The sequence below is a fragment of the Sceloporus occidentalis genome, unplaced genomic scaffold (assembly GCF_023333645.1).
Source record: "Sceloporus occidentalis isolate IW3139 unplaced genomic scaffold, rSceOcc1.0.p SCAF_3, whole genome shotgun sequence".
Taxonomy (NCBI): domain Eukaryota; kingdom Metazoa; phylum Chordata; class Lepidosauria; order Squamata; family Phrynosomatidae; genus Sceloporus; species Sceloporus occidentalis.
In genome coordinates, this window is record NW_028316983.1 from 222,857,031 (window position 1) to 222,880,962 (window position 23,932).

Below are 23,932 nucleotides of genomic sequence, written 5' to 3' on the forward strand. Positions count from 1 at the left end.
TCTTTGGAGGTCTTTAATCAGAGGCTGAATGGCCATCTGTCAGGGGTGTTTTGACTGTGAGTTCTTGCATGGCAGAATGGGGTTGGACTGGATGGCCCTTGGGGTCTCCTCCAACTCTAGGATCCTATGGCTTCATGGCATGCAATCCTGGGAATGTTAGTTCCCACCCAGAAGAGTTCCCAGCTCAAAACCACTCCAGTGCTCTGGAGAACAGATTGGAAACTCCTCCTGGAAAGAAGGAATTGTAAACGGAGGATAATAAGTCCCGGCAGAAGATGCTTGGTCGTTCCTCTAGTGCCCCAACCAACGGATCCCTACAAGCATGGAGCCAGGGGTAGTGGAAGCGGGATCAAACCGGGTCCTTTCTGCAGTGTGGATGCAGGGCTCCCAGAGACCTCCTCTTCCTCCATCTCCTCTTCCCAGATTGGTTTGGAGGTCAGGGAAAGCCCCCCCCCCCCGTCTTTCCTCAGCCCCTTTCCTTCCAGGAGAGCCATGCATTTGGAGGCTGACATTCCTGGGCATCCCCTGGGGCTGAAAGGCTGCCTGCTCTTGGAAAGAGGAGCCTCTGCCCCACTCCTCCCTCCCTCCATCCTCCTCCAGCCATGAAGCCCTGCTCTCCTCCTCCTCCTCCTCCTCTTCTGCTCATCCTGCTCCTGGGGGCTGCCCCACTGCTGGGGACTTCGGATACCTCCAAGGGGAAGCCCAAGGCCCTCCGTCAGAGGGAGGTAGTGGACCTGGTGAGTTGGCTTCTTTTGGGGGACCAGGGGGCCTTTCACAATACATCCCCCTCCTTTTGGGAAGGGAAGACCCTCAGCTCTGCAGGCAAGCAAGACCCCCCTTCTCTCCAGATCAAGGGGATCAAGGACGTCCTCTCTATTCCCACTTCCTCTGACCAGGAGGGATCCCAGAGTGTCCTCCCATTTGGAGCAGGAATTGACATTTCTGGGAGCTTTGGAGCAGGACTTATGTCTTTTGTCATGTCCTTCATTCCCACTTTCTACTTTTCCAAAATGTCCTCCCATTTGGAGCAGGATAAAGAAGCATGGATTTATCTAGGTGTGTTTCGAACTTTTCTTTGGGCATGTCTTCCATTTCCACCTTCTGTCCAGGAGTAATTTCAAATTGTCCTCCCATTTTGAGCAGGACTAAGAAGCAGGAATTGACGTTGCTATGACTGAGAAGCATGGATTTATATTTATAAGACTGTTTTTAGCTTTTATTTGGTAATGTCCTCCATTTTTCTCAAATGCCCTCCATTTTCAGGGCCTTGTCCTCCTTTGCAGTTAGTACATCTGGTCACTCTGTACACAGAGAAGGCACTAAAGCGCTGTGCACCATATCAGTTTGCAAGTACGGGATACAATTTCTAAATAATGCTCTCTTTCACACACAGAGTCCTCTTTGTAAGTAGAAAAGGTTTTTGACTTACTAGTGCCCTGCTCCTCTTGAACTCACTTTTTACTGGCAGACACAGGAAAAGCGATTCCACCTAAACGTTAGGAAGAACTGTTTGGCAGTCGAATATGCTATGCTGCCTTGTAGCCTGAATCTAGAAATCTACTGATCACAATCTTAAAGCCTGGCTGGCATTTCATTTTGGGTGATAAATGTGCCTGAAAGCTGTTTGAAAGGTGCCGGTGGGCAAGCAGAATGATTTTACCTGTGCAATGTTGCATGCCTTTCTCCAGGACTGCATATCCTCTTCGCATGCAGAATGCATTGGCAGCTGTTGCAATTGCATGCTAGCATTTAATGCATAGTGGCTGAGAGAATGTGATTTAGATGACAGCTAAGCACTTCCAGTTCTCTGCAGGTAAATCCATCTTGTTCATCCAGCATTTTTTTTCTGTAAGATCTGGCTGAAGGAAAGAACCCTTGCAGATGGAGGGGAAGAGAAGCTGTATCATGCCCATTCTTTGGACCTGAGCTCTTTTGCTCGCTGCTAATGTAATGCCCATAGCTGGCGGGTTGGAAAGGAGACCGCTGTGTAATCTGTTGTGGTGGGACTCTCTGGCAACAGACGATGAGTAATCCGATTGATCTCCTCTGTTCTTTGTTATTACATGCTGAAAGCTATACATTTGGGAAATGGTTAGTGGGCTTCTTAAACATTCTTTTCCATGCTGGACACATCAGCAGAGCTGGCCTTGGCAGGCTACAGCTGCAGTCTTCACCACATCCTCTCCTCATCCAGGGGTATGACCAATGAGAGGAGCAATGTCACTAGTTGAATATGTGCCTGTCTGAATGTGTGAGAGGAAAGGGAGGCAGGATATTTGTGCATGAGAACTAGGAAAGAAAAATAAGCCTAAAATCTAGTGCTGTCAGTAGCTTTTGGCTTGCATTTTGGGACCAAAATCTGTACCAATAATTTATGTAGATGAGCATTGTGTGTCTTTTGAAGTCATTACCATTTGCAGCAATCCTAAACTGACTCTGTCATGGAATTTTCTTGGCAAGATTTGTTTGGAGGTTGGGGTAGGGTTTTTTTGTTGTTGTTGCCATTTTCCTTGTCTGAAGCTGAGAGAGTGCAACTCATTCACAATCACTCAATGGGTTTCCATGGCCAAGCAGGGATTTGAACCTTGGACTCCAGAATGTAGTCTAATAGCCAAAATACTACACCATGCTAAAATGGTGAAGGGTCTGGAAACCATGTCCTATGAGGAACGACTTAGGGAGCTGGGGATGTTTAACCTGGAGAAAAGAAGGTTAAGAGGTGATATGATAGCCCTGTTTAAATATTTGAACGGATGTCATGTTGAGGAGGGAGCAAGCTTATTTTCTGCTGCTCCTGAGAACAGAACCTGGAACAATGGATGCAAGCTACAAGAAAAGAGATTCCACCTCAACATTAGGTGGAACTTCCTGACAGTGAGGGCTGTTCAACAGTGGAACGCACTCCCTCGAAGGGTGATAGAGACTCCTTCCTTGGAGGTCTTTAAGCAGAGGCTGGATGGCCATCTGTCGGGGATGCTTTGATTTGGATTTTCTGCATGGCAGGGGGTTGGACTGGATGGCCCTAGTGGTCTCTTCCAACTCTACGTTTCTATGATTCTTTGAATCTATGCTGGCTTACAGATGATTGGGTGATGCATGATTATTACAATGCTCAGAGTCCATCACATCATATTAAGTGTTCTTGTTCTATGCTGTTAAATTGGCTTTGACTTGTGATGAGCATGAATATGGGAAGAATGAATATAATTCATTCATAGGAATGAGAGACCTCTGAGACTTCTTGTTATTAAGAGCCCTGCTCAGGTCTTGCAAACTCAGGTCCATGGCTTCCTTGATTGAATCTACCATACTCAACGATAAAGCAGTCTTCCTCTTTTCCTGCTGCTTTGCACCTTGCCAAGTATTATAATATTTTCTAATGTCTTTTCATTATACAGTTGGCTCTTCATATCTGCGAGGGTTCTGTTTCAGACCTGCCTGTGCACACCAAAATCTGTGGGATCTCAAGTCCCATTGTTCCCAATGGCAGCATGACACATGATCAACCACGTTCATGCACCACCATTGGGGATAATGGGGCAGAGCCATCCATGGATGCTCCAATCCATGGATGGCAAGCCTGCGGAAGAAGAGATCCGGCTGTATGTCCAAAATACAACAGTCTAATTTTGGCTTTTAGTGATAGCTCAGGTCTGATTCCTCTGGGAGCCATTTGTTTTTCATTTTAGCCATCCATGGTATCTGTAGATCTCTCCTCTAGCACCACATTTCAAAGGAGTTGATTTTCTTTCCCTGTTGGCTTTCTTCACTGTTCAGCTTTTACAACTATACCAAACATTTGGAAATACTATGGCATAATGAAGCTGCTATTGCTAATCATATACAGTTCTGTTTTCATGTCTGTACACCCTCCCTTCCATTTAACACTTTATCTTTTTCAAAAGTTTAATTCTTTATTTCAAAAATTTCTTAATGAGAACACATTAAATGGAGTATAATAAAGGACACAAAATATACGTAAGTCTCTACATAACAGGGAGGCAGAAAGAGGCTGACAATCAAGAGTGTCTATATTTATGTGTTTGAAAAGAGACAAAATAATAAGAAATATTTTTGCTGGATAAACCAACATGCCTAAGTATTACTTCCAAATAATGACTTTTTTTGCTTTTCAGTACAATGGAATGTGCATGCAAGGACCTATTGGTGTTCCTGGAAGGGATGGAAACCCAGGAGTCAATGGAATCCCTGGAACACCTGGGATCCCTGGCCGTGATGGGCTCAAAGGAGAAAAAGGAGAATGTATGCGAGAAAGCTTTGAGGAGTCTTGGACGCCAAACTATAAACAGTGCTCATGGAGTGCTCTGAACTATGGCATAGACCTTGGAAAAATAGCTGTAAGGAAGCATGTTATGCTTATTATACACATTGCTACACAGCTAATGTACTTGAAAGATACTTAATATTGGTAAAAAGGCATGTTTTGGTTTGGGTAGTCCCCTCCTAGCACTTATGGGCCTAGCACTTATCAGCCCATAAGTGCTAGGAGGGGTCGCCTAAACCAAACCAAGCCTTTGTACTTCATAATGACAAACTGCAAAAAGTTCTGCAAGTGGAGCTACACTACGTCTTTTGTCTTAATCTTCCCCCCTGCCCCCCCAGGCTTGCAGCTTAGTTGCCGGAGCCCCCATTCCATAGCCATTCTGTGGCTGGTGGAGGGGGAGAGAAGAATCAGAGAAGCATTTGTCTAAATCCCCATAGCCAGACATAAACCAATGACACCCCCCTGCACTAGGAGGATGTGGGGAATGCTGACCGCACCAGGTGACACCATAACGGTGTGTGTGACACCACTGTTCCTCACATATCAACATATTGGCAGAAACAGGCTGTGGCATTCACCTGTATCTCTTTAAAATGTTGAATAGATAGGGTGAGTGGCATGTGGCTCAGTAGGAGGAGAAAGGGGAAGCCCCAGCTTTTCTTTAAATTTTTAAAATTTTTCTTTAAAACATCACATTTTACCAAATTCTCACTTTAACCACATGAAACTATGCATATGTAAACACATTTATTCTGTGCGTATGATAATGTAATTTAGAGGTATAATTTTAATTTTGCTAGTTGTTTATGTCACAGTTATTACCATTACATTCAGTGATATATGGGAATTACGATTTATGAGTGAATTAGTATAAAAAACATTACTAAGGATTCTCTATGGGTGAGGCCAATGGAGACACCTACCCTAGTCATGCCACTGGCCATCTGCCAAGATCCACTGGGGTCCTGCAGAGGTCTCAGTGGTTGATTTAAGGATAGGACATAGCAAGATACTGATGATCCCCTGCACTTTCTACCAAGCACTGAATAGTTATGGGGGGAGGGGGGATCACAGCAACATAGTGAGACATGGAGAGAATAAGAGAGTACTGTACTAAGCTCCACAACAATAACACATATGGAAGCATACATTGGACTTACACGTGCACATGTCACTAACAGGATCCTATGTTCCTTTATTATAGAATGCCATTGGGACATCTCAAAGGGTTGATTTAAAAAAGCAACATACTATGAATCATTAAGTCTTCACAAGCATTGTCTAGCAGATAGAAATTAAACATCAGACACCCTTCAGATGTCTTGGGCTACAACTGCCATCATATGGCTGAAGATAATGAAAGAAGTAGTCTAACATGTCTGGAGGTCAGGGTAGATTGGAGTGGGAATCACTGGGTTCTGCAGATGGTGATAGATCATAGTCCTACTCAATAGTGTCAGTGGTGAGGAATTCAGGGAGTTGCAGTCCAGCAACTTCTACAGGGTCACATGATTCCTTCCTTACAACAGACAAATACAGAGGGCAGTTGGAGAAGGGAGGCAATGTGGCTAATTTTATGAGAAATATAGACCTGAGGCAAGTTGCTATTTTGAGGAGTTATGCATGATATCAAATACTGATCCTCAAATACTTTTAAGATTGCTAGTTAATTGTTCTTTTCAAACTTAGACATTCCTTATTTTAAAAAAAACATTTAGCAAGTACTTGCTAAGTGTTGCATCTCAAGTTATTTTTACTAAAACTAATTGTGTTCATTGGCACAGTCATTGCTTAGCGGTAAAGAAGGTCTTTTAATGAGAACTGCATGTCTTAGCATTCCAGCTATCATGGAACAGCAAATCTAGTTTTACTATATAGCCTTTATTATGCATTGCTCACTGAGCCTTCTTCAGCCCATGCATTGGGACACCCAGTTCTGTCTGCTCCAGCATCTCTGTTCTCAAGAGGTTCTTGTTCATGTGGAGGCCTTTCAGATCCCTGATGTTCCAGGGTTCTTGTTAGTGCTGAGAGCTCCTATGTGAACAGGAAGATCTCCCCTTCAGGCATGTCGATTTCTATCTAAGGAGAGCAGCAGATGGGAGTGAGTGAGGTGAGGCTAGTTAACACCCCACTTATATGTTAAGAAGACCTAATCATGTAAGTTAGGAAGTGTCCAGCTCCTCTTATAAGCCCCAATAGGGCTTATGCTTGTTTTTCTGGAAGCATTCACACATCAGTTTCCACATATTTGTTTCCTATTTTGGGAGAAAGTCACAAACTGATGGGAAGAAAATGGTTGTGTGAATATGCTATAGGACATAAGAGCTGAACTCTCTTTTAAGATTCATGTGACAGGTCTGCATAGTAGTCTCCTTGAAAATACACATGGTTTAGATAATAAAACATTTATCATCAGGCTACAAATTCAGCCACTTCTTCTATGATAATGAATGAGCAACCAATGGATTCAATTTACAGTTTGTTCTTGTTTTCAAACAGGAATGCACATTTACAAAGATGCGTACCAACAGTGCTTTGAGAGTCCTCTTCAGTGGATCACTTCGACTCAAATGCAAAAATGCCTGTTGTCAACGCTGGTATTTTACATTTAATGGGGCTGAATGTGCTGGACCACTTCCTATTGAAGCTATAATTTATTTAGATCAAGGAAGCCCAGAACTGAATTCTACTATTAACATACACCGTACCTCTTCAGGTATGTATTGCGACTGTATAATACTGTGAATTAGAATGTTAAAGTAAAATTCCTGGGCTTTGGTGATGCGGAAATCCAGCCATGCTACTTTTTTTTTTATAATTTGTTTTATTTATACAGTATACCACTATTCCAAAGATCATAGCGGTGAACAGCAAGTAAGCTAATTAGCAAGTAAGCTAATTTGCCCCCAACAGTCTGGGTACTCATTTTAGCGACCTCGGAAGGATGCAAGCCTGAGTCGAGCTTGGGCCCTTTTGCTGGTCTTGAACTCGCAACCTTGTGGTTTCGAGTGAATGGCTGCAGTACAGGCATTTACCCACTGCGCCACCAGGGCTTGTAGCAAGTCAAAATGCTCATGATGAGTCAAAAGATATATCTTCTCAATTGTCTTTTCTAGTGCTATAGAACTGTTGGCTCTTATAACATTAATTAGAAGAGAGCTTCTACCTTGTCCTCTGGCCTTTGATTCTCTAGTTCTAATGACAGAAAGAAAATAGACAGTATAGAGCTCAGCGGTGGGCCCTTGGTATCCACTGGGGTTTGTTTCCAGGAACCTCCATGGATATCAAAATCCATGGATGCCCTAGTCCCATGATATACAATGGTGTAGTAAATGGTATCCCTTAAAAAAAATGACAAAATCTGTTTGCTTTAATTTGTGTGTGAGTATTTTGAAGCCATGGATGGTTGAAACTGTGGATACAGAGGGCTGACAATTCAGTTCCCAGATACCACCAGACAGCTAGGCTAATTTCCATGCTGACTCCTATTCTGGGAGTTACAAGAAAACAACAACATTTCTACACTTTTATTCTAATGATGACTGACGTGTCCAGTTTTCCCTTTTCCATTGGAATATTTTAACAGAGAAAAATATTGCCCAGTGAAGACAATCACCCCCAATTTTATGGAATTGCTGTGCTATTGACAACCTAAAATTACAGCAAGCCCCAGAATGCAAATGCCAGAAACACCAAATTATTATCCTTTGAATGTATTCTCAAATACAGAACTGAACAGAGTGTTGGTTTTTATTAACGTATGAAGAGGGTTGTATTTATTATTATTAGTTGGAGGGAGCTAGTTATTTTAAATTAAGAAATTAATGTTATTTCTGTCCAGATAACGTTGAGTTATTCTTTTAATAATTAAATACAGGCTAAACTTCCCTAATCCAGAATTCCAAAATACTCTAAAGCCCAAAGCTGGGTGGCTGAGATAGTGACACCTTTGCTTTTTGATTGTTCGGTCTACATGAACCTTTGTTTCATACACAAAATGATTAAAAATACACTTGTCCCTCCATATTCACTAGGGTTAGGGGCACAAGACCCCCGTGAACATGGAAAAACCGCAAATAACAAAAACACCATGTTTTTACCTGAGAGGACACCTCTCTAGGAATCTAGGTCATCCAGAGCAACTCTGTGATCAACATCTGACAGACACTGACCATAGAACTGCACTGGAGGAGCTACAAATGCCTAGTATAGTATTCTCTCTAGGAATCTCTAGGTCTTTCAGTGCATCTTTTAGTTAAATTTGACCATAGAGTTGCACTGGAGGACTTAGATATTCCTAGAGAGAACATATTAATCAAATCTGTGAATAATCAAAGCCGCAAATATGGAGGAATGACTGTATTGTATAAAATTCTCTTCAGGCTATGTGCATGAAGTATATATGACTTGCGTCCCATCTCCAAGATACTTCTGTGTGTGTGTGTGTGTGTGTGTGTGTGTGTGTGTGTGTGTAAATACAGGTATTCCAAAATTAGAAAAAAAAAAATCAGATTCAAACACTTCTGTCCCCAAGCATTTTAAATAAAGGATAAAAGTTTAAAAATACTAATAACAAGTGGCAACATGCAAGGAACTTCAGGGGAGAGGTAGAAGTGACTTTTTCTTCTTTCTGGCCCCAAGTCCCTCCCCTAGAGCAGAAGGAAATGTTGGAGAGGATTTGTCAGCATGACTGCATTCTTTTCAGTCATCCAGGATTCAGGCCAAGAACTGTAATTGCTGCATGCCCTTTACTACATTGTTATCATCAGAGCTCAGAATAAATTAGCTGCTTGGTCTGCTGTTCCGAGTGACTATGCTGACTGGTGATTCTAGCAACTGTTAATGCAAACAAGTAACTTATTCCAACCTCTGCTTTAATGTACATTATTCTGGTCCCCTACCTCCTTTGGTAACAGTGAAATGAACTCTTTCTTTACATTGCTCATGATTTCCTTGTGCACTTCTACACATCTTTTGAGGTTTATGAACAAACTACTTTGATACCAAAATGTGTTTTGCCTTTAAAACAGTGGAAGGATTATGTGAAGGAATCAGTGCTGGTCTGGTGGACATTGCTGTTTGGGTTGGTACCTGCTCAGATTATCCAAGAGGAGATGCTTCAACTGGATGGAACTCAGTCTCTCGTATTATTATAGAAGAACTGCCTAAATAGAGCTCTTTTAGTAAGTGTCCTTTGCTCCAAACACTTGTTCAGTGCCTTATATAACTTCCTCCATGCTCTACATGAAATCCAGCATTTTGTACACCAAAGCAAGCATTTCGTTATAATACAAAAGCTTGTTTATAGAAAAATAATTTGTTTTTCTGGGGTTTTTTTGGCCCATTATCTTTTACAGTATTTTAGAATAATACTGAAGCAGTAATCTGGATTTATCAACTACTTTTGTACAAATTCAAACTGTATTGATAATCTTTAATGAAGATGATATTCTACAGTAAACCAAAGATACAATTTCATTAGCAAATAGCATTTAACTTTATTCAAACTTCTCCCACCCACCCCAGTTGTTTGGGTTTATTTTAAAACTCAACAAAACGCTTTTGAAAGAAGGTGAGGAAGCCACTTCCATCTGTTATGAATCCAACAAGATTGGAACACATTCCCCAGAATCTTGTCAGTGTGCTATACTAGCAGTTGCACTTTTTCCAGGTCACAAAACAGCAACAAGGGAAGGCAAACAAAATTTGTTGGCTCTGAGCACAATAATTCTCTAGTGCCTTGCCGCCTTCTTGGGTGTTGTGCCTGTAGCCTTTTCCCTCTCCTCACCATTGCCTATCCCGAGTCCTTTCATACTATGTATAGTTAGAGTCGGCCCTCCTTATCCATGGAGGATTTTTTAATCCACGGATTCAAGCATCCACAAATTGAAAATATTCAAAAAAGGTATAAATCCCAAATAGCAAACCTTGATTTTCCCATTTTATATAAGGGACACCATTTTGCTATGCCATTATATTTAATGGGACTTGAGCATCCATGGATTTTGTTATCCACTGGGGGTCCTGAAACCAAAGCCCAGTGGATAACAAGGGCCCACTGTATAAGGTTGATTCTACTTTAATTGCTATGGCTCCATCCTGTAGAATCCTGGGATTTGTAGTTAAGGGATAGGCATTTAGAACTCTCCGAGAAAGACCTCTAGCACCTCACAGAACTACAAAACCCAGAATTCCAAAGGATTGGCAGTAAAAGTGGAATTACTGTACTTTTATTGTGCAGTGTCAAAGGACCCATATATACTTAGGCCAGAATCATGTAACAATAGATGCTTGTAATATTTGTACATTTTCTACTGAAAGATCAAATTCTGATACAAATGATTCATTTTTAATAGATGAATTCTGATTGCTTTCCAGAAAATTATTAATACCAATGGAAGGCACAGGGGTTGTGATGAGTGCAGAACCTTTTTATACACTAACTTTAGTAGCCAGGCAAGCAGTCCCTTAGGTATGGTCAGCTGCCATTTCCATTGTTGTGAATGGGGATAATTACTGACGCAGTGCATGATGGATCACACAGGAAACTCTTGATTTAAGTAAAAATAATGGACAGCCCAACTGAATTTGTTCTGCATACTAGTGAACGAGCATGCCACCCTAAATTATAGTAAAAATAGGAGTCTGTCTCAGAATGTCTCCAGAATGTCCAATAAACATTTTGTTGGTTTTTAAATCCATGCCCATCAAGGGCTACTCGTTTTTTGTTTTCGTTTCTCTGTGTAATACCCATTTTTAACCATATTTTATTTACACTTGTCAACTGAAAGCCTGTGGACACTGAAGGCTGAGTTTAGCTACATGTGTTTCAAAGGAATAGGGCAGCAGGGGGGATACACATGCTTCTCTCAGTTTCCATTTCACAAGACAGAGGAATACTGGACAAATTAGAAGACTTTTTTTAAAAGAGTCATCAGCGTAATGGCCAAATCAAATGATCAATGGCCAAAGTGATAGATCAATTGCAAATTGTGAAAAATACATTCTTCATTTCTGTTCCTGTACACCATCTCCAGAAAGCAATGCATACAAAGATATATATACAATGCACGCAAGATATTAAGATATGCAAACTTTAATATACAGTTAATTTGTAGAGTATTCACAGGCAAGTGAAATTTAAACTATTAATAATGGTTTAAATGATTACGTTTTTAAATCAGAAACCTAACTATCAATCACATTTTTAATGCAAGCTGTATTACTTAGTACTATCCTGGACCACAATCCAATGCAGGGGTAAAGCATGCTTGAACCACCACTTCCCTGTGGTTTTCTCTTCTGTTAGTGGAAACCTTACTGTTCCAAGCAAGCTTCTGCTTTAGAAGGCAGATGAGGCTTCATATGATAAAACACATTTACAGCTTTTTCTCTATTGAGCTTTTTTGTGTATGTATCCTAAGCCTATTTTTATATTATGTTGTTATTGTAGTATTTTTATGTTGTAAGCTGCCCTGAGTAATGGCACCACATTAGGACAAGAGGACTTTAATCATTTAAATAAATAAATAATTTGAATGGGTGTCTTACGCATTCTTTCTTGTGTGTCTCATTTAAAAATGCATTAGACCTTCCTGCTGAGTCTCCTCAGGAGCCAGGATAGGATGAACAGAATTGTGATCTGAGGTCATAGAGTAGCTATGGCTGCTTCTCCTGTATTCTCTATCTCTAGCCAAGTTGTTCATGCTGGGCCTGCATAGTATCAGGCTTCCTAAACATCACATCTCAAATACTATTTAGTTAAATATTAGATTTTGTTTCTAAGTATTAGATTTAACCTAAATATTGATACTGGTGAGAAGACACAATATAATTAAATAAATAAACCAGGACAAATGTACGACAAAAATTTAAAACAGAGGACACTTTTAAATTTAAAAAAATGGAGGACACGCAAAAAAAAAATCTGCTGATTTTTTAAAATCTGTTAATATAAATGCATGTTTCTGAGGCTTCTATAGACAATTGCCCCCCTTGCCAGCCACTTGCCCCCACTTGCTCCTCCTTGCCCCCCTTGCCAGCCGCTTGCCCCACTTGCTCCTCCTTGCCCCCCTTACCAGCCGCTTACCCCCACTTGCTCCTCCTTGCCAGCCGCTTGCCCCCACTTGCTCCTCCTTGCCAGCCGCTTGCCCCGTGTGCTTGCGTGGGAGGCCAAAGCCCCCGGCGGCAATCTGCGGCAGGGCCGGTTCCTAGGCCTCGGCGGGCCATAGGTTGCCAACCCCTGGTCTAGAAGCTTTGCTAAATTTTCATTCACATTGACTCTTACTAACTGAGGAATACAACAGTTTGGAAAGCTGAAGTAATTGTGGAGAAACAAACATAATTTATTGGAGACATGCTGAAGTAAAAGACACATATGCAATTTGATGATTACCTTATTTCATGTAAAATTTTGCTTCCCATTAAGACTTCTGTAGACTAAGAATCCACTCCTTTTCATGTAACAGAGCTAGACAGAACCATACAACAAAATGAAAGATGCAGACTTGTTTCTGGGCTGCATCTATTCATTCACTTAGAGAAGATTCAGATGGAATAATATTCCAGGCAAAGAATCCAAATGCAGAAAAAATGAATCAAGCACAGTTAGTGGTCTTCTAGCTTGTCGTTTCTTCTGTGACTACCAGGAAAATTCCATCTTAACTTAGAAAAATGTGGTGCATAGTCAAACTATGATAATGTCCAGATATTATCAAGTACTTTCAGGCACCAGTCTTCAAGCCAAGTAGCAAACGAGATACATTTTCATATACTACAAATGTAATACAGCATGCAGGAGTGACTCTGATCACATTAGGTACAATTCCTTTGTAAAATCCATGTACTCCTTCATTCCTAGGAAGAAGAACACATTTATTTGTAACTTACAAGCACATTTACTATGGCAAAGTCCTGCAGTTGATTAATGAAGCTATTGTGACAGTTGTCATAGTGTATTTTTACTAGATTATTAATGTTTGGATTACTAGTGGGAAGAAAGGTAACAGAAAAATCATTTTATGTATGCTTTCTTTTAGGTTGTTCATCTTTGCTACAACTCCACTTAAAAACAGTAATATACAATTCTCTATTTCTCAACAACTAATTCTGAAATGCAGATATATACTATGGCAAAAAAACCCACTGAAAGTCCATTCAGAGGGCTATGATGATCTCTGGAGGCCAATGCCCTATGTTTTAATGCTGTATGTTTTTAATTTTATTATTTTTTAATTTGTAAGATGCTTTGTGTTCTAATTTTGGGGGGGAAATGGGATATAAACATAATATAATAAGTGCTCTTTTTTATTTAATAAGGAGGTGGCAAAACCACCTCTAAACATTCCTAGCCTAAGAAAACCCAATGACATTCATGGGATTGCCATGAATTAACAGGTGACTTGAAGGCATACGCACACAAACACACACGATTATACTAGGGAGCCAGAGTGATATAGTGATTTGAGCACTGGACTATGACTTTGGAGGCCAGGGTTCAAATCCCCGCTCAACCATGGAAACCTTGTGCAAGTCACACTCTTTCAGCCTCAGAGGAAGACAAGGCAAACCCTCTCTGAACATATCCTGCCAAGAAACTCCCATGATAAGTTAGCTGTAAAGTCACCGTAAGCAAGCAATGATTTGAAGTCACAAAAAATAAAGATTACACTGGGTTAGCTCTTGTCAGTAATGTGGGCTTTAAAATACAAAGTTTTTTTTTACTCTTTATTAATTTCTTAACAGATATTTAATTCCTGATTCAAACAAAGTAACTGAAATCTTTCTGCTATGATACTCATTTGATCTGAATAAGTGCAAAAGTCTGCCAGCAATAAATGTTACTTTTGGGGCCCCATATTCTTAAGATTGCTACTCTCCCTTATACAGCAGTTCTCAACCTCTACAGAATTTCATGGGTCATGTGGCTTCCGGTGCCAGGTGATTTTCCTATTCCTATTCACAATATTTACTGGAAACAAGCAATGCATCTCTTCACCAGTCCTTCTGCTCACTGCTCTCTTCCACTTGCTGTGCAATAACACAGGAAGCCTTTTTGCTATAGCAAGAGCAGAGTCGCAAGTGGGAAAATGGACCAATTTAGGGATGATGGCAACGGCACAACAGTTACATGTTTGTCAGATCACAGGTAAGGGAAAGCTCCACAGCTACCAAACCAGTTACCAAAAAACAAAACACATGTTTGGACATCAAAGTGACCTATCCAGCTTTTTTCTCATAGAGACAATGGCTGTGTAACAAGGTTAGCTGATTTATTTTCATTCTTGATTTTCAGATAAAAGCTTCCCAGAGTAACAATCAATTTTTTAAAAAGAGATAATCCTTGGTTATAGGCTTGCAATGATAAGATTGAGATACACATAGATATCAAAAGGGATGGTGAGGAAAAAGGAACACAAACAAGCTGTGCTGATTCTTAATGTAATGAGCTGGAATGGAAATAGTTCAAGGAGGAGAATCATAGTTTCTTTACTTAGTCTTAGTTTCTCTACCACTGCAGCAAACCCATTTATGATTGTTTTGGGCTACTCTGAAACAATTGTTATTAAAATTCTATTGACAAAAAAAGTTCCTCCAATATCAGTAAAGGAAGCATTTCTACACAAGATTTAGATCTGGATGCCTACCTCCATGTCTTACGGATGACGTCAACTACACCTGAGTATTTGTTGTGCTGATCCTGGAGACGTGCCCTCACAACTTGATATGGGTATGTTGCTGAAACTGCAAATATCTTTGATAGGGCTGCCATGATGATATATTCTAAAGTGCTCTGAAAAATGAAATAGTACCAATATTAGTTCCCAACAACATTGACTTAAAAACTTTGTTTTGTATTTTTAAAATATTATACAATTAATTATATAATATTTTTATATTTTTGTGTAATTAAGATATATGTATTGTGAATATGAATTGTATACTTTGGGAATTCAAACCAGTTTTAGATAGTAAGAAAAATACATGTTCTAAATAATACAAGTGAGGTTAAGCCCTTGTGACTGTACCTGAAAAAAAACTGGTTCTACCATTTTATAGATTATCTTACCAATTTCAAATCAACCTGTCTGTTTCGGTATTTATTGTATTTTGATTTCAGCTCTTCATAAGCCATGAACTGAAGTGCTCCATGTGATGTTCCAAACAGACCAGGGACAAATCCCTAGAAAAAGGAATTTTTACAGTTAAGGTAGAAGAAAACTAACCATGCTTCTACAAGAAAAAAAAAGTACACGCATAAGTTTAAAACACTGTACAGAATTTATACACTGAAAAACAACCAGATTCCTTCCAGGTAACTCCATATACAGGAAAAAGTTGGGGAAGAGATGTGGCTCTTAAATTGTTGGATTCCAGTTGCCATCAGCTATATCCAGCTTGGCCAATGGTCAGAGAATGCTAGTGTTGTTGACACTAATATCTGGTTGGCCAGAGGCTCTACTGAAAAATTATACAAATCTACAGATTTAAAGCTCCTCTAAATCAGAAGACCCATCATCTCTTCTCAATACCAAGAAGTATACAAATGCTTTCCTTTCCATTCAGTTTGCTTCCTGTCTATCCATAATCACCATTTAAGCCTTTGCTTGCTGCAAAAATAGGATATTAACACTGTCTGAACATTGTTTAACTAGCATCATTCAGTAAGTTTAGCGGGACATCAGCTCAAATTTGGCTTAATCTGGGAGACTTGAATCTATATCATAATAAGAACACAGATAAATTTCTAGTGATATGGAAGAGGTTTTCCAGACAGAAGATTGTTCTACCAACAATGAAGTGAAAAGCAGCTCACATGTATCCATTTCAGTGGAAATGTGCCCATTACTCAGTTCACACTGCCAATGGTTCTGTTGGGGGGGGGGCACATCATAAACCTACTTGCCTAATTTTTGTATTTATAATACAATTTCTGAATAACTGCACTTAGAGTTATGGTCTTTCCCAGAAACAAGAAGAAATCATAGTCACTACAGGATAGAAATATTTGACTCTGTGACAAAAGAATAATAATAATAAAAAAACTAAGGCAACGGTGGGGCTGCACAGGAGGATGACAGTTAAGTCTACTGGCCAGCTATGTACAGAAATTCAAATAAGTACTCAATGACAAAATACCTGTTGTTCATTTTGTAATCGACGTACCTTATATAGGCCATGTATTCCTTCATGCTTATATATTTTTATAAGGGCATCAAGCATCCCTTTATACTGCCTCTTTGATGGGTCAGTGCCAGCTTCATATTGTAACACAAGTCGAGTCTTTGTTACCCAGATTGGATTTGTAATACACAGGGTCATTGCTCCTATCATAAAATGAAAATTTGACAGTTATGACAATGTCAATATAACAAGACAGCATTTTAAGAACATTTGCCCAATGACTGATACACATACACAGTTCGCAAAAATTATTTTTTAAAGAAGTGCTTAATATTAGTTCATCTAATATTTGTGGCTAATTTTGCCTACTCTTCCACATTTATCACAAACTACAGGCAAAAAGTTAGTCCTGCTAAGTAAAGGAGAAGAATCAGGAGACCCGGGCTAGAGAATGTGTGGTCCTCCAGTCATAGTTCAACTGCAACTCCCATCAGCTCTGGGCAACATATCCAACAGGGAGTGATGATGGAAGTGGTACTCTCACAGCTTTGGAAAGGATAAACATTTTCCCTCTCTGAGGTACAGACACTATATGACTACTTAGCCAAATGTATTCTTTGGGCTCCTACATATGTCAGACAAAAAGTTTACAATAAGGGCCAGTGATCCTAACAGAAAGGCTTAATTCACCAGTGACAACTCACATCTTCTCCCTTTCCTTTCTTTATTTACAAGGCTTCTCTCTCCTTTTCATATTCAAAAATGGGTTGCAATGAAGAATGGAAATCTACTCATAGAATACAAGTCCATAGCCTCTTATGTACATGGATTTAGCTACAGTTCTTTAGATTCCAGCCTAGAAAAGGAGTGTTTTTGCAATACTACCAACAGTTAGATCAATACTTCTAAGTAGCTTGAATCCTAAATTGCTTAGATGAACAATTTTATCAGATAAAGAGCAAATATTTCATGTACTTAAAACTGCATGAAGCTCCATATTTGTACTTCACTGGCAAACATTTATTGAAGAAAAAAATCAACAGGTTGGAATTCTAAGCACATTTATTAGCGAGTTAGCTTCACTGAATACAGTATAAAGCTTACTACTGTGTAAACATGAACAGGACCAAAGATTCAGCATATGATCCCATTTAAAGAAATAAATAATGGAGCTCTAGTGGTGTATTTATACACAGATGACTGAGTCAACCAATCCTGGGGCATCTGGCTTGTTGTTTTCTAATGCACTTCATGGCTAGTCAGTGGCCATTCTGGCCACAGGCGAGTCATGGAGCTGTGCCTGGATGCCAAACAGCCTGTAAACTATCTAGTTTACAGCTTATGCATTATGGGAGAACACAAAAATGCTTGTGTAAATGGGTATTGGGTATCTCCTTACGCCAGCAGGAGTTATGCTGGCATACTACCCAAGAGGCTCCTGGCCTCAGAATACATTTCTATGCACCCTTCTGTTCAAGCCATATAGTATGAATTAGAATTTAGATCTACAGTATCATCATGATCATGATCCTGCCTTTCTCCTGATAAAGGAATCCAAAGCAGCTAACAACCAATTTAATACAGTACAAGTAAAAAACAATACAAAAGCATTAAAAATGTAGATCTAAAGTTTTTCTTTTAAAAAATGAACAATTTAAAAAGTTGAAACATTACAATGAAGACATTAAAATGTATTACAAACTATGTACAAACCTTGACATTTGAACTGTATTGCATTTAAAAGCTTAAAAGTTTTAAAAGCCCGATGGCAGAAAAATGTTTTTAGCTGCTGCTGAAAAGAGACAAGGGAGGAGGCCATGCTGGCCTCTCTAGGGTGGTCCAGAGCCTGGGAGCAGCCTCTGAGAAGGCCTTCTCAATATGGAGATTCCCCCCAAACAAGCCTGAGAGAGTGGTGGGACAGACAGAAGAGTGTCCCTGGATAATCCTAGTGCTCTAATGGGCTCATAAAAAGAGACACTCAAAATGTATAGGACTTTATAGGTCAAAACTAGTACTTCAAATTGTGCCTGGACATAGACCAGCAGCCAATGGAGCTGCTACAACTACAGAGTTGTGTGCTTCTTGTAGTCAGCTCTAGTTAACAATCTGGCTGCAGCTCTTTTGGCAAACTGAAGTTCCTGAGTGCTTTTACAAGGCAGCCCCACATAAAGTGCATTACAGTAATAAGGGATATAATCAAGATATGCACTACTGTGGCCAGATCTGACTTCTCCGGGAACAGGTGCAGTTAATACACTAGCTTTAACTGTGCAAAAGCACTCCTAGTCACTGCTGAAACCTGGGCCTCCAGGCTTCAGAGATGAATCCAGGAGTACCTCCAAACTATAAACCTATGTTTTCAGGGAGAGTGTAACCCCTTCTAACACAAGATGAATCATTATTCCCAGATCTGTGTTTTGACTGACCAGGAATACCTCTGTCTTATTTGGATTAAGCTTCAATTTGTTTGCCCTCCTCCAGTCCATTACAGCTGCCAGGTACCAGTTTAACGTGAGCAGCTGGAACTGGAGGCCACAGAAAAATAATCAACAAAGAAAAAGAATATACCAAAAGGACAGCTAGATATACACATTAATTCTGCTTGTATTTTTCTTACCAGCCTCAGCAGCTGACACAAGGTGTTCAGTTGCTCCAAGACTTTCCAGTTTATCTTCTGTTTTGTATGCTTTAATGGCATTATAACTAAAGAGTGAAATATTAATATGAGGTTTTAAAATCTTTTATAAGCATATGAAATACATCTCTTATATGAATACAGATAAATTAGGTATATGGATTTAAAAAATATAGACCAGCTATAGACCTCATCAAATCTCTTTATTTGCATTAGCCAAATGCCATCAGTATATCACACAGAATCATAAGAATTAACTGTCTGCAAATCTACTTCAGAAACTCAAGGGCTTGTGACGAAGTCAAAGAGAGACAGACTATTTTTTCAACCCATAGTAGTGCAAAATCTGCTAGACTAGCTGTTTCAGGGCTGCTAGAAGGGACAGGATTTTAGCATTTTCTCTCCCAATTTTATGACTGGCAAAACTACTATAGCACCACTGTTACTGGTGAAATACAAATAATAGCAATTTGAGGAAGATGTGGCAGCATGGGCACTGCACAATTTTCATGTCAAGGGATTACACACAACCTGCAAAATCTCCCTGTTTTCCCCCTTTGCATAACAGATACTGTGTCATCTTACAAACTGCTTTTAAAGCACTCTTGAAACTGAAAGGTGGTTAGGTATATGGCACCTTCCCCAACCTGGTTCCAACTGGGGACAAGGAGAGTCATAATCCAGTATTTTAAAGGAGAGGCTGATACATGATATATGCATGTGTATACTTATGGGAAGGTTACGGTGCCAAACTCATCTGGTACTAGGAGTGTTGTTATTTGGATCATACATAAATTAACATTATATTTGGGCTTTTGTATATTTTATTAACATTGGGCTGTATCAAAAGCGTGCACAAGGTGAACCCAGTTTATGTATCTGACCCATCAAAGATTTCTCTCTTTTCCTAGGCCTGTGTTCTACAAGGCTCCAGTCCAAGGAAAGACCTGTGCCAAATCAGGCAGAGGCATCTCCACAAAATTTTCAGAAGGTAGTGCCCCACCATTCAAAAGGTTAACCTGACCTTTGGAGAGGGTTTTTACATTATAGAGGAGCTGCAGAAGGGTAACAGTATAAGCAAAATACTGTTTGCATGAGATGCCTTCCATATATGCAATCTCTTTCCAATTCTCTATAAAATATAATACTGGGAAAGATTAGGATGTTCTCCACAGAATAATTATTCTTCTCCTTAATTTTTTTTTTTTTATAAAATTGAGAAATATGAAAACAAACAAATTGGAGAAGAAAATAAAAAGGTGTCATCAACCAAGTGTGTGGTTTTGATTTTTTAAAAACAAACATATTAAGTTCATTTCAAAGCAGTATTTAGTTGCCAATATGGGACTACTAATTGATAGAAAACAATATTCCGGAGGATCAAATTTAAGTATACAGTATTCCATATCTTTTACTACATTTTATTTCCAATTTTCTTTATACCTATTTTAATTTCTAGTAACCTCATAATCTTTTAAGTGCTGGCTGCAATAAGCTTTAGATGCTGCTGAACAGTAATCCAAAGGAAGGCCTGGTAAGCAACAGACAAGTAAAAGATGTTGCAAATTAGCACAGTGCAGTCTTCAGGCTTGATCCTGGGCCTGGCAGAGGCAATGGCAGACACCCAGATTTTCTCACCATTACTGTAACTCAAGGGATAAGATACTTATAAAAGAGTTGTTTACTATTTTGCTTCATTCACTGAGAGTTAAGAGTCATGCTGGTGCTGTCTGCTCTAACAAAAAGTCTACAAAGTGAACTGCAACTTCTGATACAGGTGTGTTTTCAAGATTAGCCTTGTTTATGCTCTGAAATAAGAGTCCTAAGAAGAATAACCTAATAAGGCTTGTGATCTCATGTTCAACTGAGACAACAGTTGTTGGACTCCATTTGAAGAAATATCTCACATCTTATCAGTCTTAAACAAATAGCATATATACTTGACTATAAATTGACCCCCATTTATAAATTGAAGGAAGGTTTTGGGGCCAAAATTATGGATTTTGATATAACCCATGCATGGGTCGGGGTAAAACCTAGGGGCATGTAACAAAGAATATAGAAGGAAAGGAAAAATATGTCAAAACACGCTGCTATTCTCCCATCCAGAAATTCAAAAAGGCCAGAAATGGCATTTTTGGTGCGGTGGAGAGAGTGGAGGCGGGCTCATGTTTCTTTTAGGTTCTTCCACTATGAACTAAGGTCTTGCCTTTCACCACTCTATTCAGAAAAGAGGATGGTTCCTATTTTGATAACAATTAGGGTATAGTACTTACACTGACCTGTGAATAAGGTGACCCAGGTTTTTGGGGTCGATTTTTTTTGACTAACATTTCTAGACTTATACACGAGTAAATCTACAGCTAATAATAAGTGACAACATTATGAACAATGTGACAACAAATACAAACAAACTCATTTGCTTGTAGCTTCTGAAATACTTTGTTGCATCATCCTAGGGCACTGGAATAATATATATGGGCAGGTTATTTTACTATGACCCAAAACACACTGCAAAAATAATCTAGTTTAAGACTGCTTTAATTGTCCTGGCTCAGTGCTAGGGAATTCTGGGAAGCGTACTTTAGTGAGGCATTTAGCCTTCTCTATAAGAGAGCTCTGGTGTCACAACAAACTACAATTCCTAGGATCCCCTAGCACTGAGCCAGGCTTAAAATAATCTCAAACTGGATTATTTCTGCAGTGTATTTTGGACCTAGGACTTTGAAATGACAAGAGTTTAAACAATTTTAAAACTTACAAGTAAAAATAGAGGCCCCAAGAGGCACCAGCACCCCATACATTTGGTGTCACACCTTGGTACAGGCCACGTAGTCCTTCTTGTTTCCAGATGGTTGTCAAACAGTGCAAAATGCCATTGTATTTAGGCCTCAGCTTCAAGCCATCACTCACTCGTCAAAATAAACAGAGAAAGAAAGTACAGTCTAAATAAATCAAGCAATACAAAGATACCAAAATACAGTGCGCCCGCACCATGCATGGATGCATTTTACACAGCTTCCAGCTTCCATGGAAGCTGTGCAGGGAGAAAAACAATGACCGCCATGTACATGCGCCCCATTATCTCCTATGGGGCTTGAGCATAGGTGGATTTTCCCTTACGCGGGAGGATCCAAAACGGATCCCCTGCGTCAGGAGAGGGCCCACTGTACCACAACTTGTCAACTTTGCCATGTGAGAAATGTACAAAGTGATCCATCCTTATTGTAAATATTGTAAATAAAGAGGTTTTATTCAGACATAGCCGTGTTGCTCTGTATCCGCATATAAAGGAATCTTGTAGCACCTTTGAGACCTAACTGAGAGAAAATGTTTGTAGCATAAGCTTTCGTAGTATCTGATGAAGCAGACTGAGGCTGCATCCACACTGCAGAAATAATCCAGGTTGACACCACTTTTCCTGTCATGGCTCAATGCTATGGAATTCAGGGAATTGTAGTTTGTTATGACATCAGAGCTGGTGCCACAACAAACTGACTCAGTCTTCCATCCTTTTGTAGGTCGGTAAAATGAGTATCCAGTTTGTTGGGGGCAACTGGCTTACAGATTGTAAACTGCTAACAGAGTGCTGAGTTCACTATTAAGCAGTATAGAAACGTAAATGTTATTGCTATAAATGCTATAGTTAGAATAAGGATGGATAATTTGGACACTTTTTGTGTTTGTTCCACTGTCGAAAAAGCCCTTACTGTCAGGAAGTTCCTCCCAATTTTGAGCTGGGATCTCTTTTCCTGGAGCTTGCATCCATTGCTCTGTGTCCTTTTCTCTGGAGCAGCAGGAAAAAGGCTTGCTCCCTCCTCAATATGACATCCCTTCAAATGCTTAAACAGGGCTATCGTTCGTATCACCTCTTAACCTTCTCTTTTCCGGGCTAAACATCCCCAGTTCCCTAAATCTCTCCTCACAGGTATGGTTTCCAGAGCCCTCTTCTGGAGATCCTTTCTGAATTGTGGTGCCCAGAACTGGATGCAATATTCCAGCTGACCAAGGCAGAATAGAGTGGCGCTATTGCTTCCCTTGATCTATACCTCTATTGATGCAGCCTAGAACCGCCTTGGCCTTTTTTGCTGCTGCATCACACTGCTGCCTCGCGTTCCATTTGTAGCCCACTAGGGCTCCATGTAGGCTTGAACGGTGTCCATTTCCAGCTCCAGGCGCCCGGGCATGTGTGCCAGCAGCTGAACATGCCGGGAGACCTGAGAGAAGGGCAAAGGCAGAGATGCTTCAAAACCACGGGGAAGCGGCAGTCTCTCTATGGAGGACCGCGGGGAGAACGGTTAGCTCGCGCGCCGCGTGATTGACAGGCGGCGACCGTTGGGGAGGCCGATGACGTCGCGCGGCCTAAGCGCCCTCCTTCCTTCCTTCCCTCACCTGCGAAGCGGACCTTGACCAGGTCCAGAGGATGCAGCACCAGCGTGGAGATAACGCCGCCGCTGAGCCCGGCCACCAGGTTCTCGTAGTGCGCATGCCTGAAGAGGGGCCGCGGGGCCGAAGGAGCGCTGGCGGGAGGGGAAGGGGAAGCGGAGCCCGCCAGGGTACAGGCCGGACTCTGGGCCCCCGGAACGGCCGCGGCGGGGTTCATCGGGGGAGAGAGAGAGAGAGACGACTCGCTCGACAGTGACGCCCCTCTCGCGCACGTGGCACTCGCTCTTCACGCCTCCAAGCCATGCTCCTGCTCCTATAGGTGGCAATGACCTGTCACTCACGTGTGACTCCTCCAATCGCATTTCAGTATCCCCTCCCAGCCATGCCCCTGCTTCTACAGGTAGCAATAACATGTCACTCACGTGTGCCTCCTCCAATCACATTTCAGCATCGTTCCCTCCCAGCCACGCCCTTGCTTCTATTGGCAGCAATGACTTGTCACT

The 23,932-nt window shown here is 40.6% G+C and overlaps 2 protein-coding genes across 2 annotated transcripts; one reads left to right on the forward strand and one right to left on the reverse strand.

Annotated features, from left to right (window-relative positions):
* Positions 1-602: 602 nt before the first annotated feature.
* Positions 603-11,813, forward strand: CTHRC1 (collagen triple helix repeat containing 1). The gene is made up of 4 exons (XM_089518385.1): positions 603-737; positions 4,137-4,358; positions 6,785-7,001; positions 9,316-11,813. The coding sequence occupies exons 1-4, from the start codon at positions 603-605 to the stop codon at positions 9,456-9,458; spliced, it is 717 nt and encodes a 238-aa protein (XP_089374511.1). The 3' UTR covers positions 9,459-11,813.
* Positions 11,814-12,380: 567 nt separating this feature from the next.
* On the reverse strand, positions 12,381-23,688 carry LOC149317560 (solute carrier family 25 member 32-like). Its single transcript, XM_089517758.1, has 7 exons — positions 23,436-23,688; positions 21,805-21,955; positions 19,026-19,111; positions 16,451-16,611; positions 15,354-15,467; positions 14,932-15,077; positions 12,381-13,141 (listed from the first exon to the last, which is right to left on the reverse strand). The coding sequence occupies exons 1-7, from the start codon at positions 23,644-23,646 to the stop codon at positions 13,009-13,011; spliced, it is 1,002 nt and encodes a 333-aa protein (XP_089373884.1). The 5' UTR covers positions 23,647-23,688; the 3' UTR covers positions 12,381-13,008.
* Between the last annotated feature and the right edge of the window lie 244 nt (positions 23,689-23,932).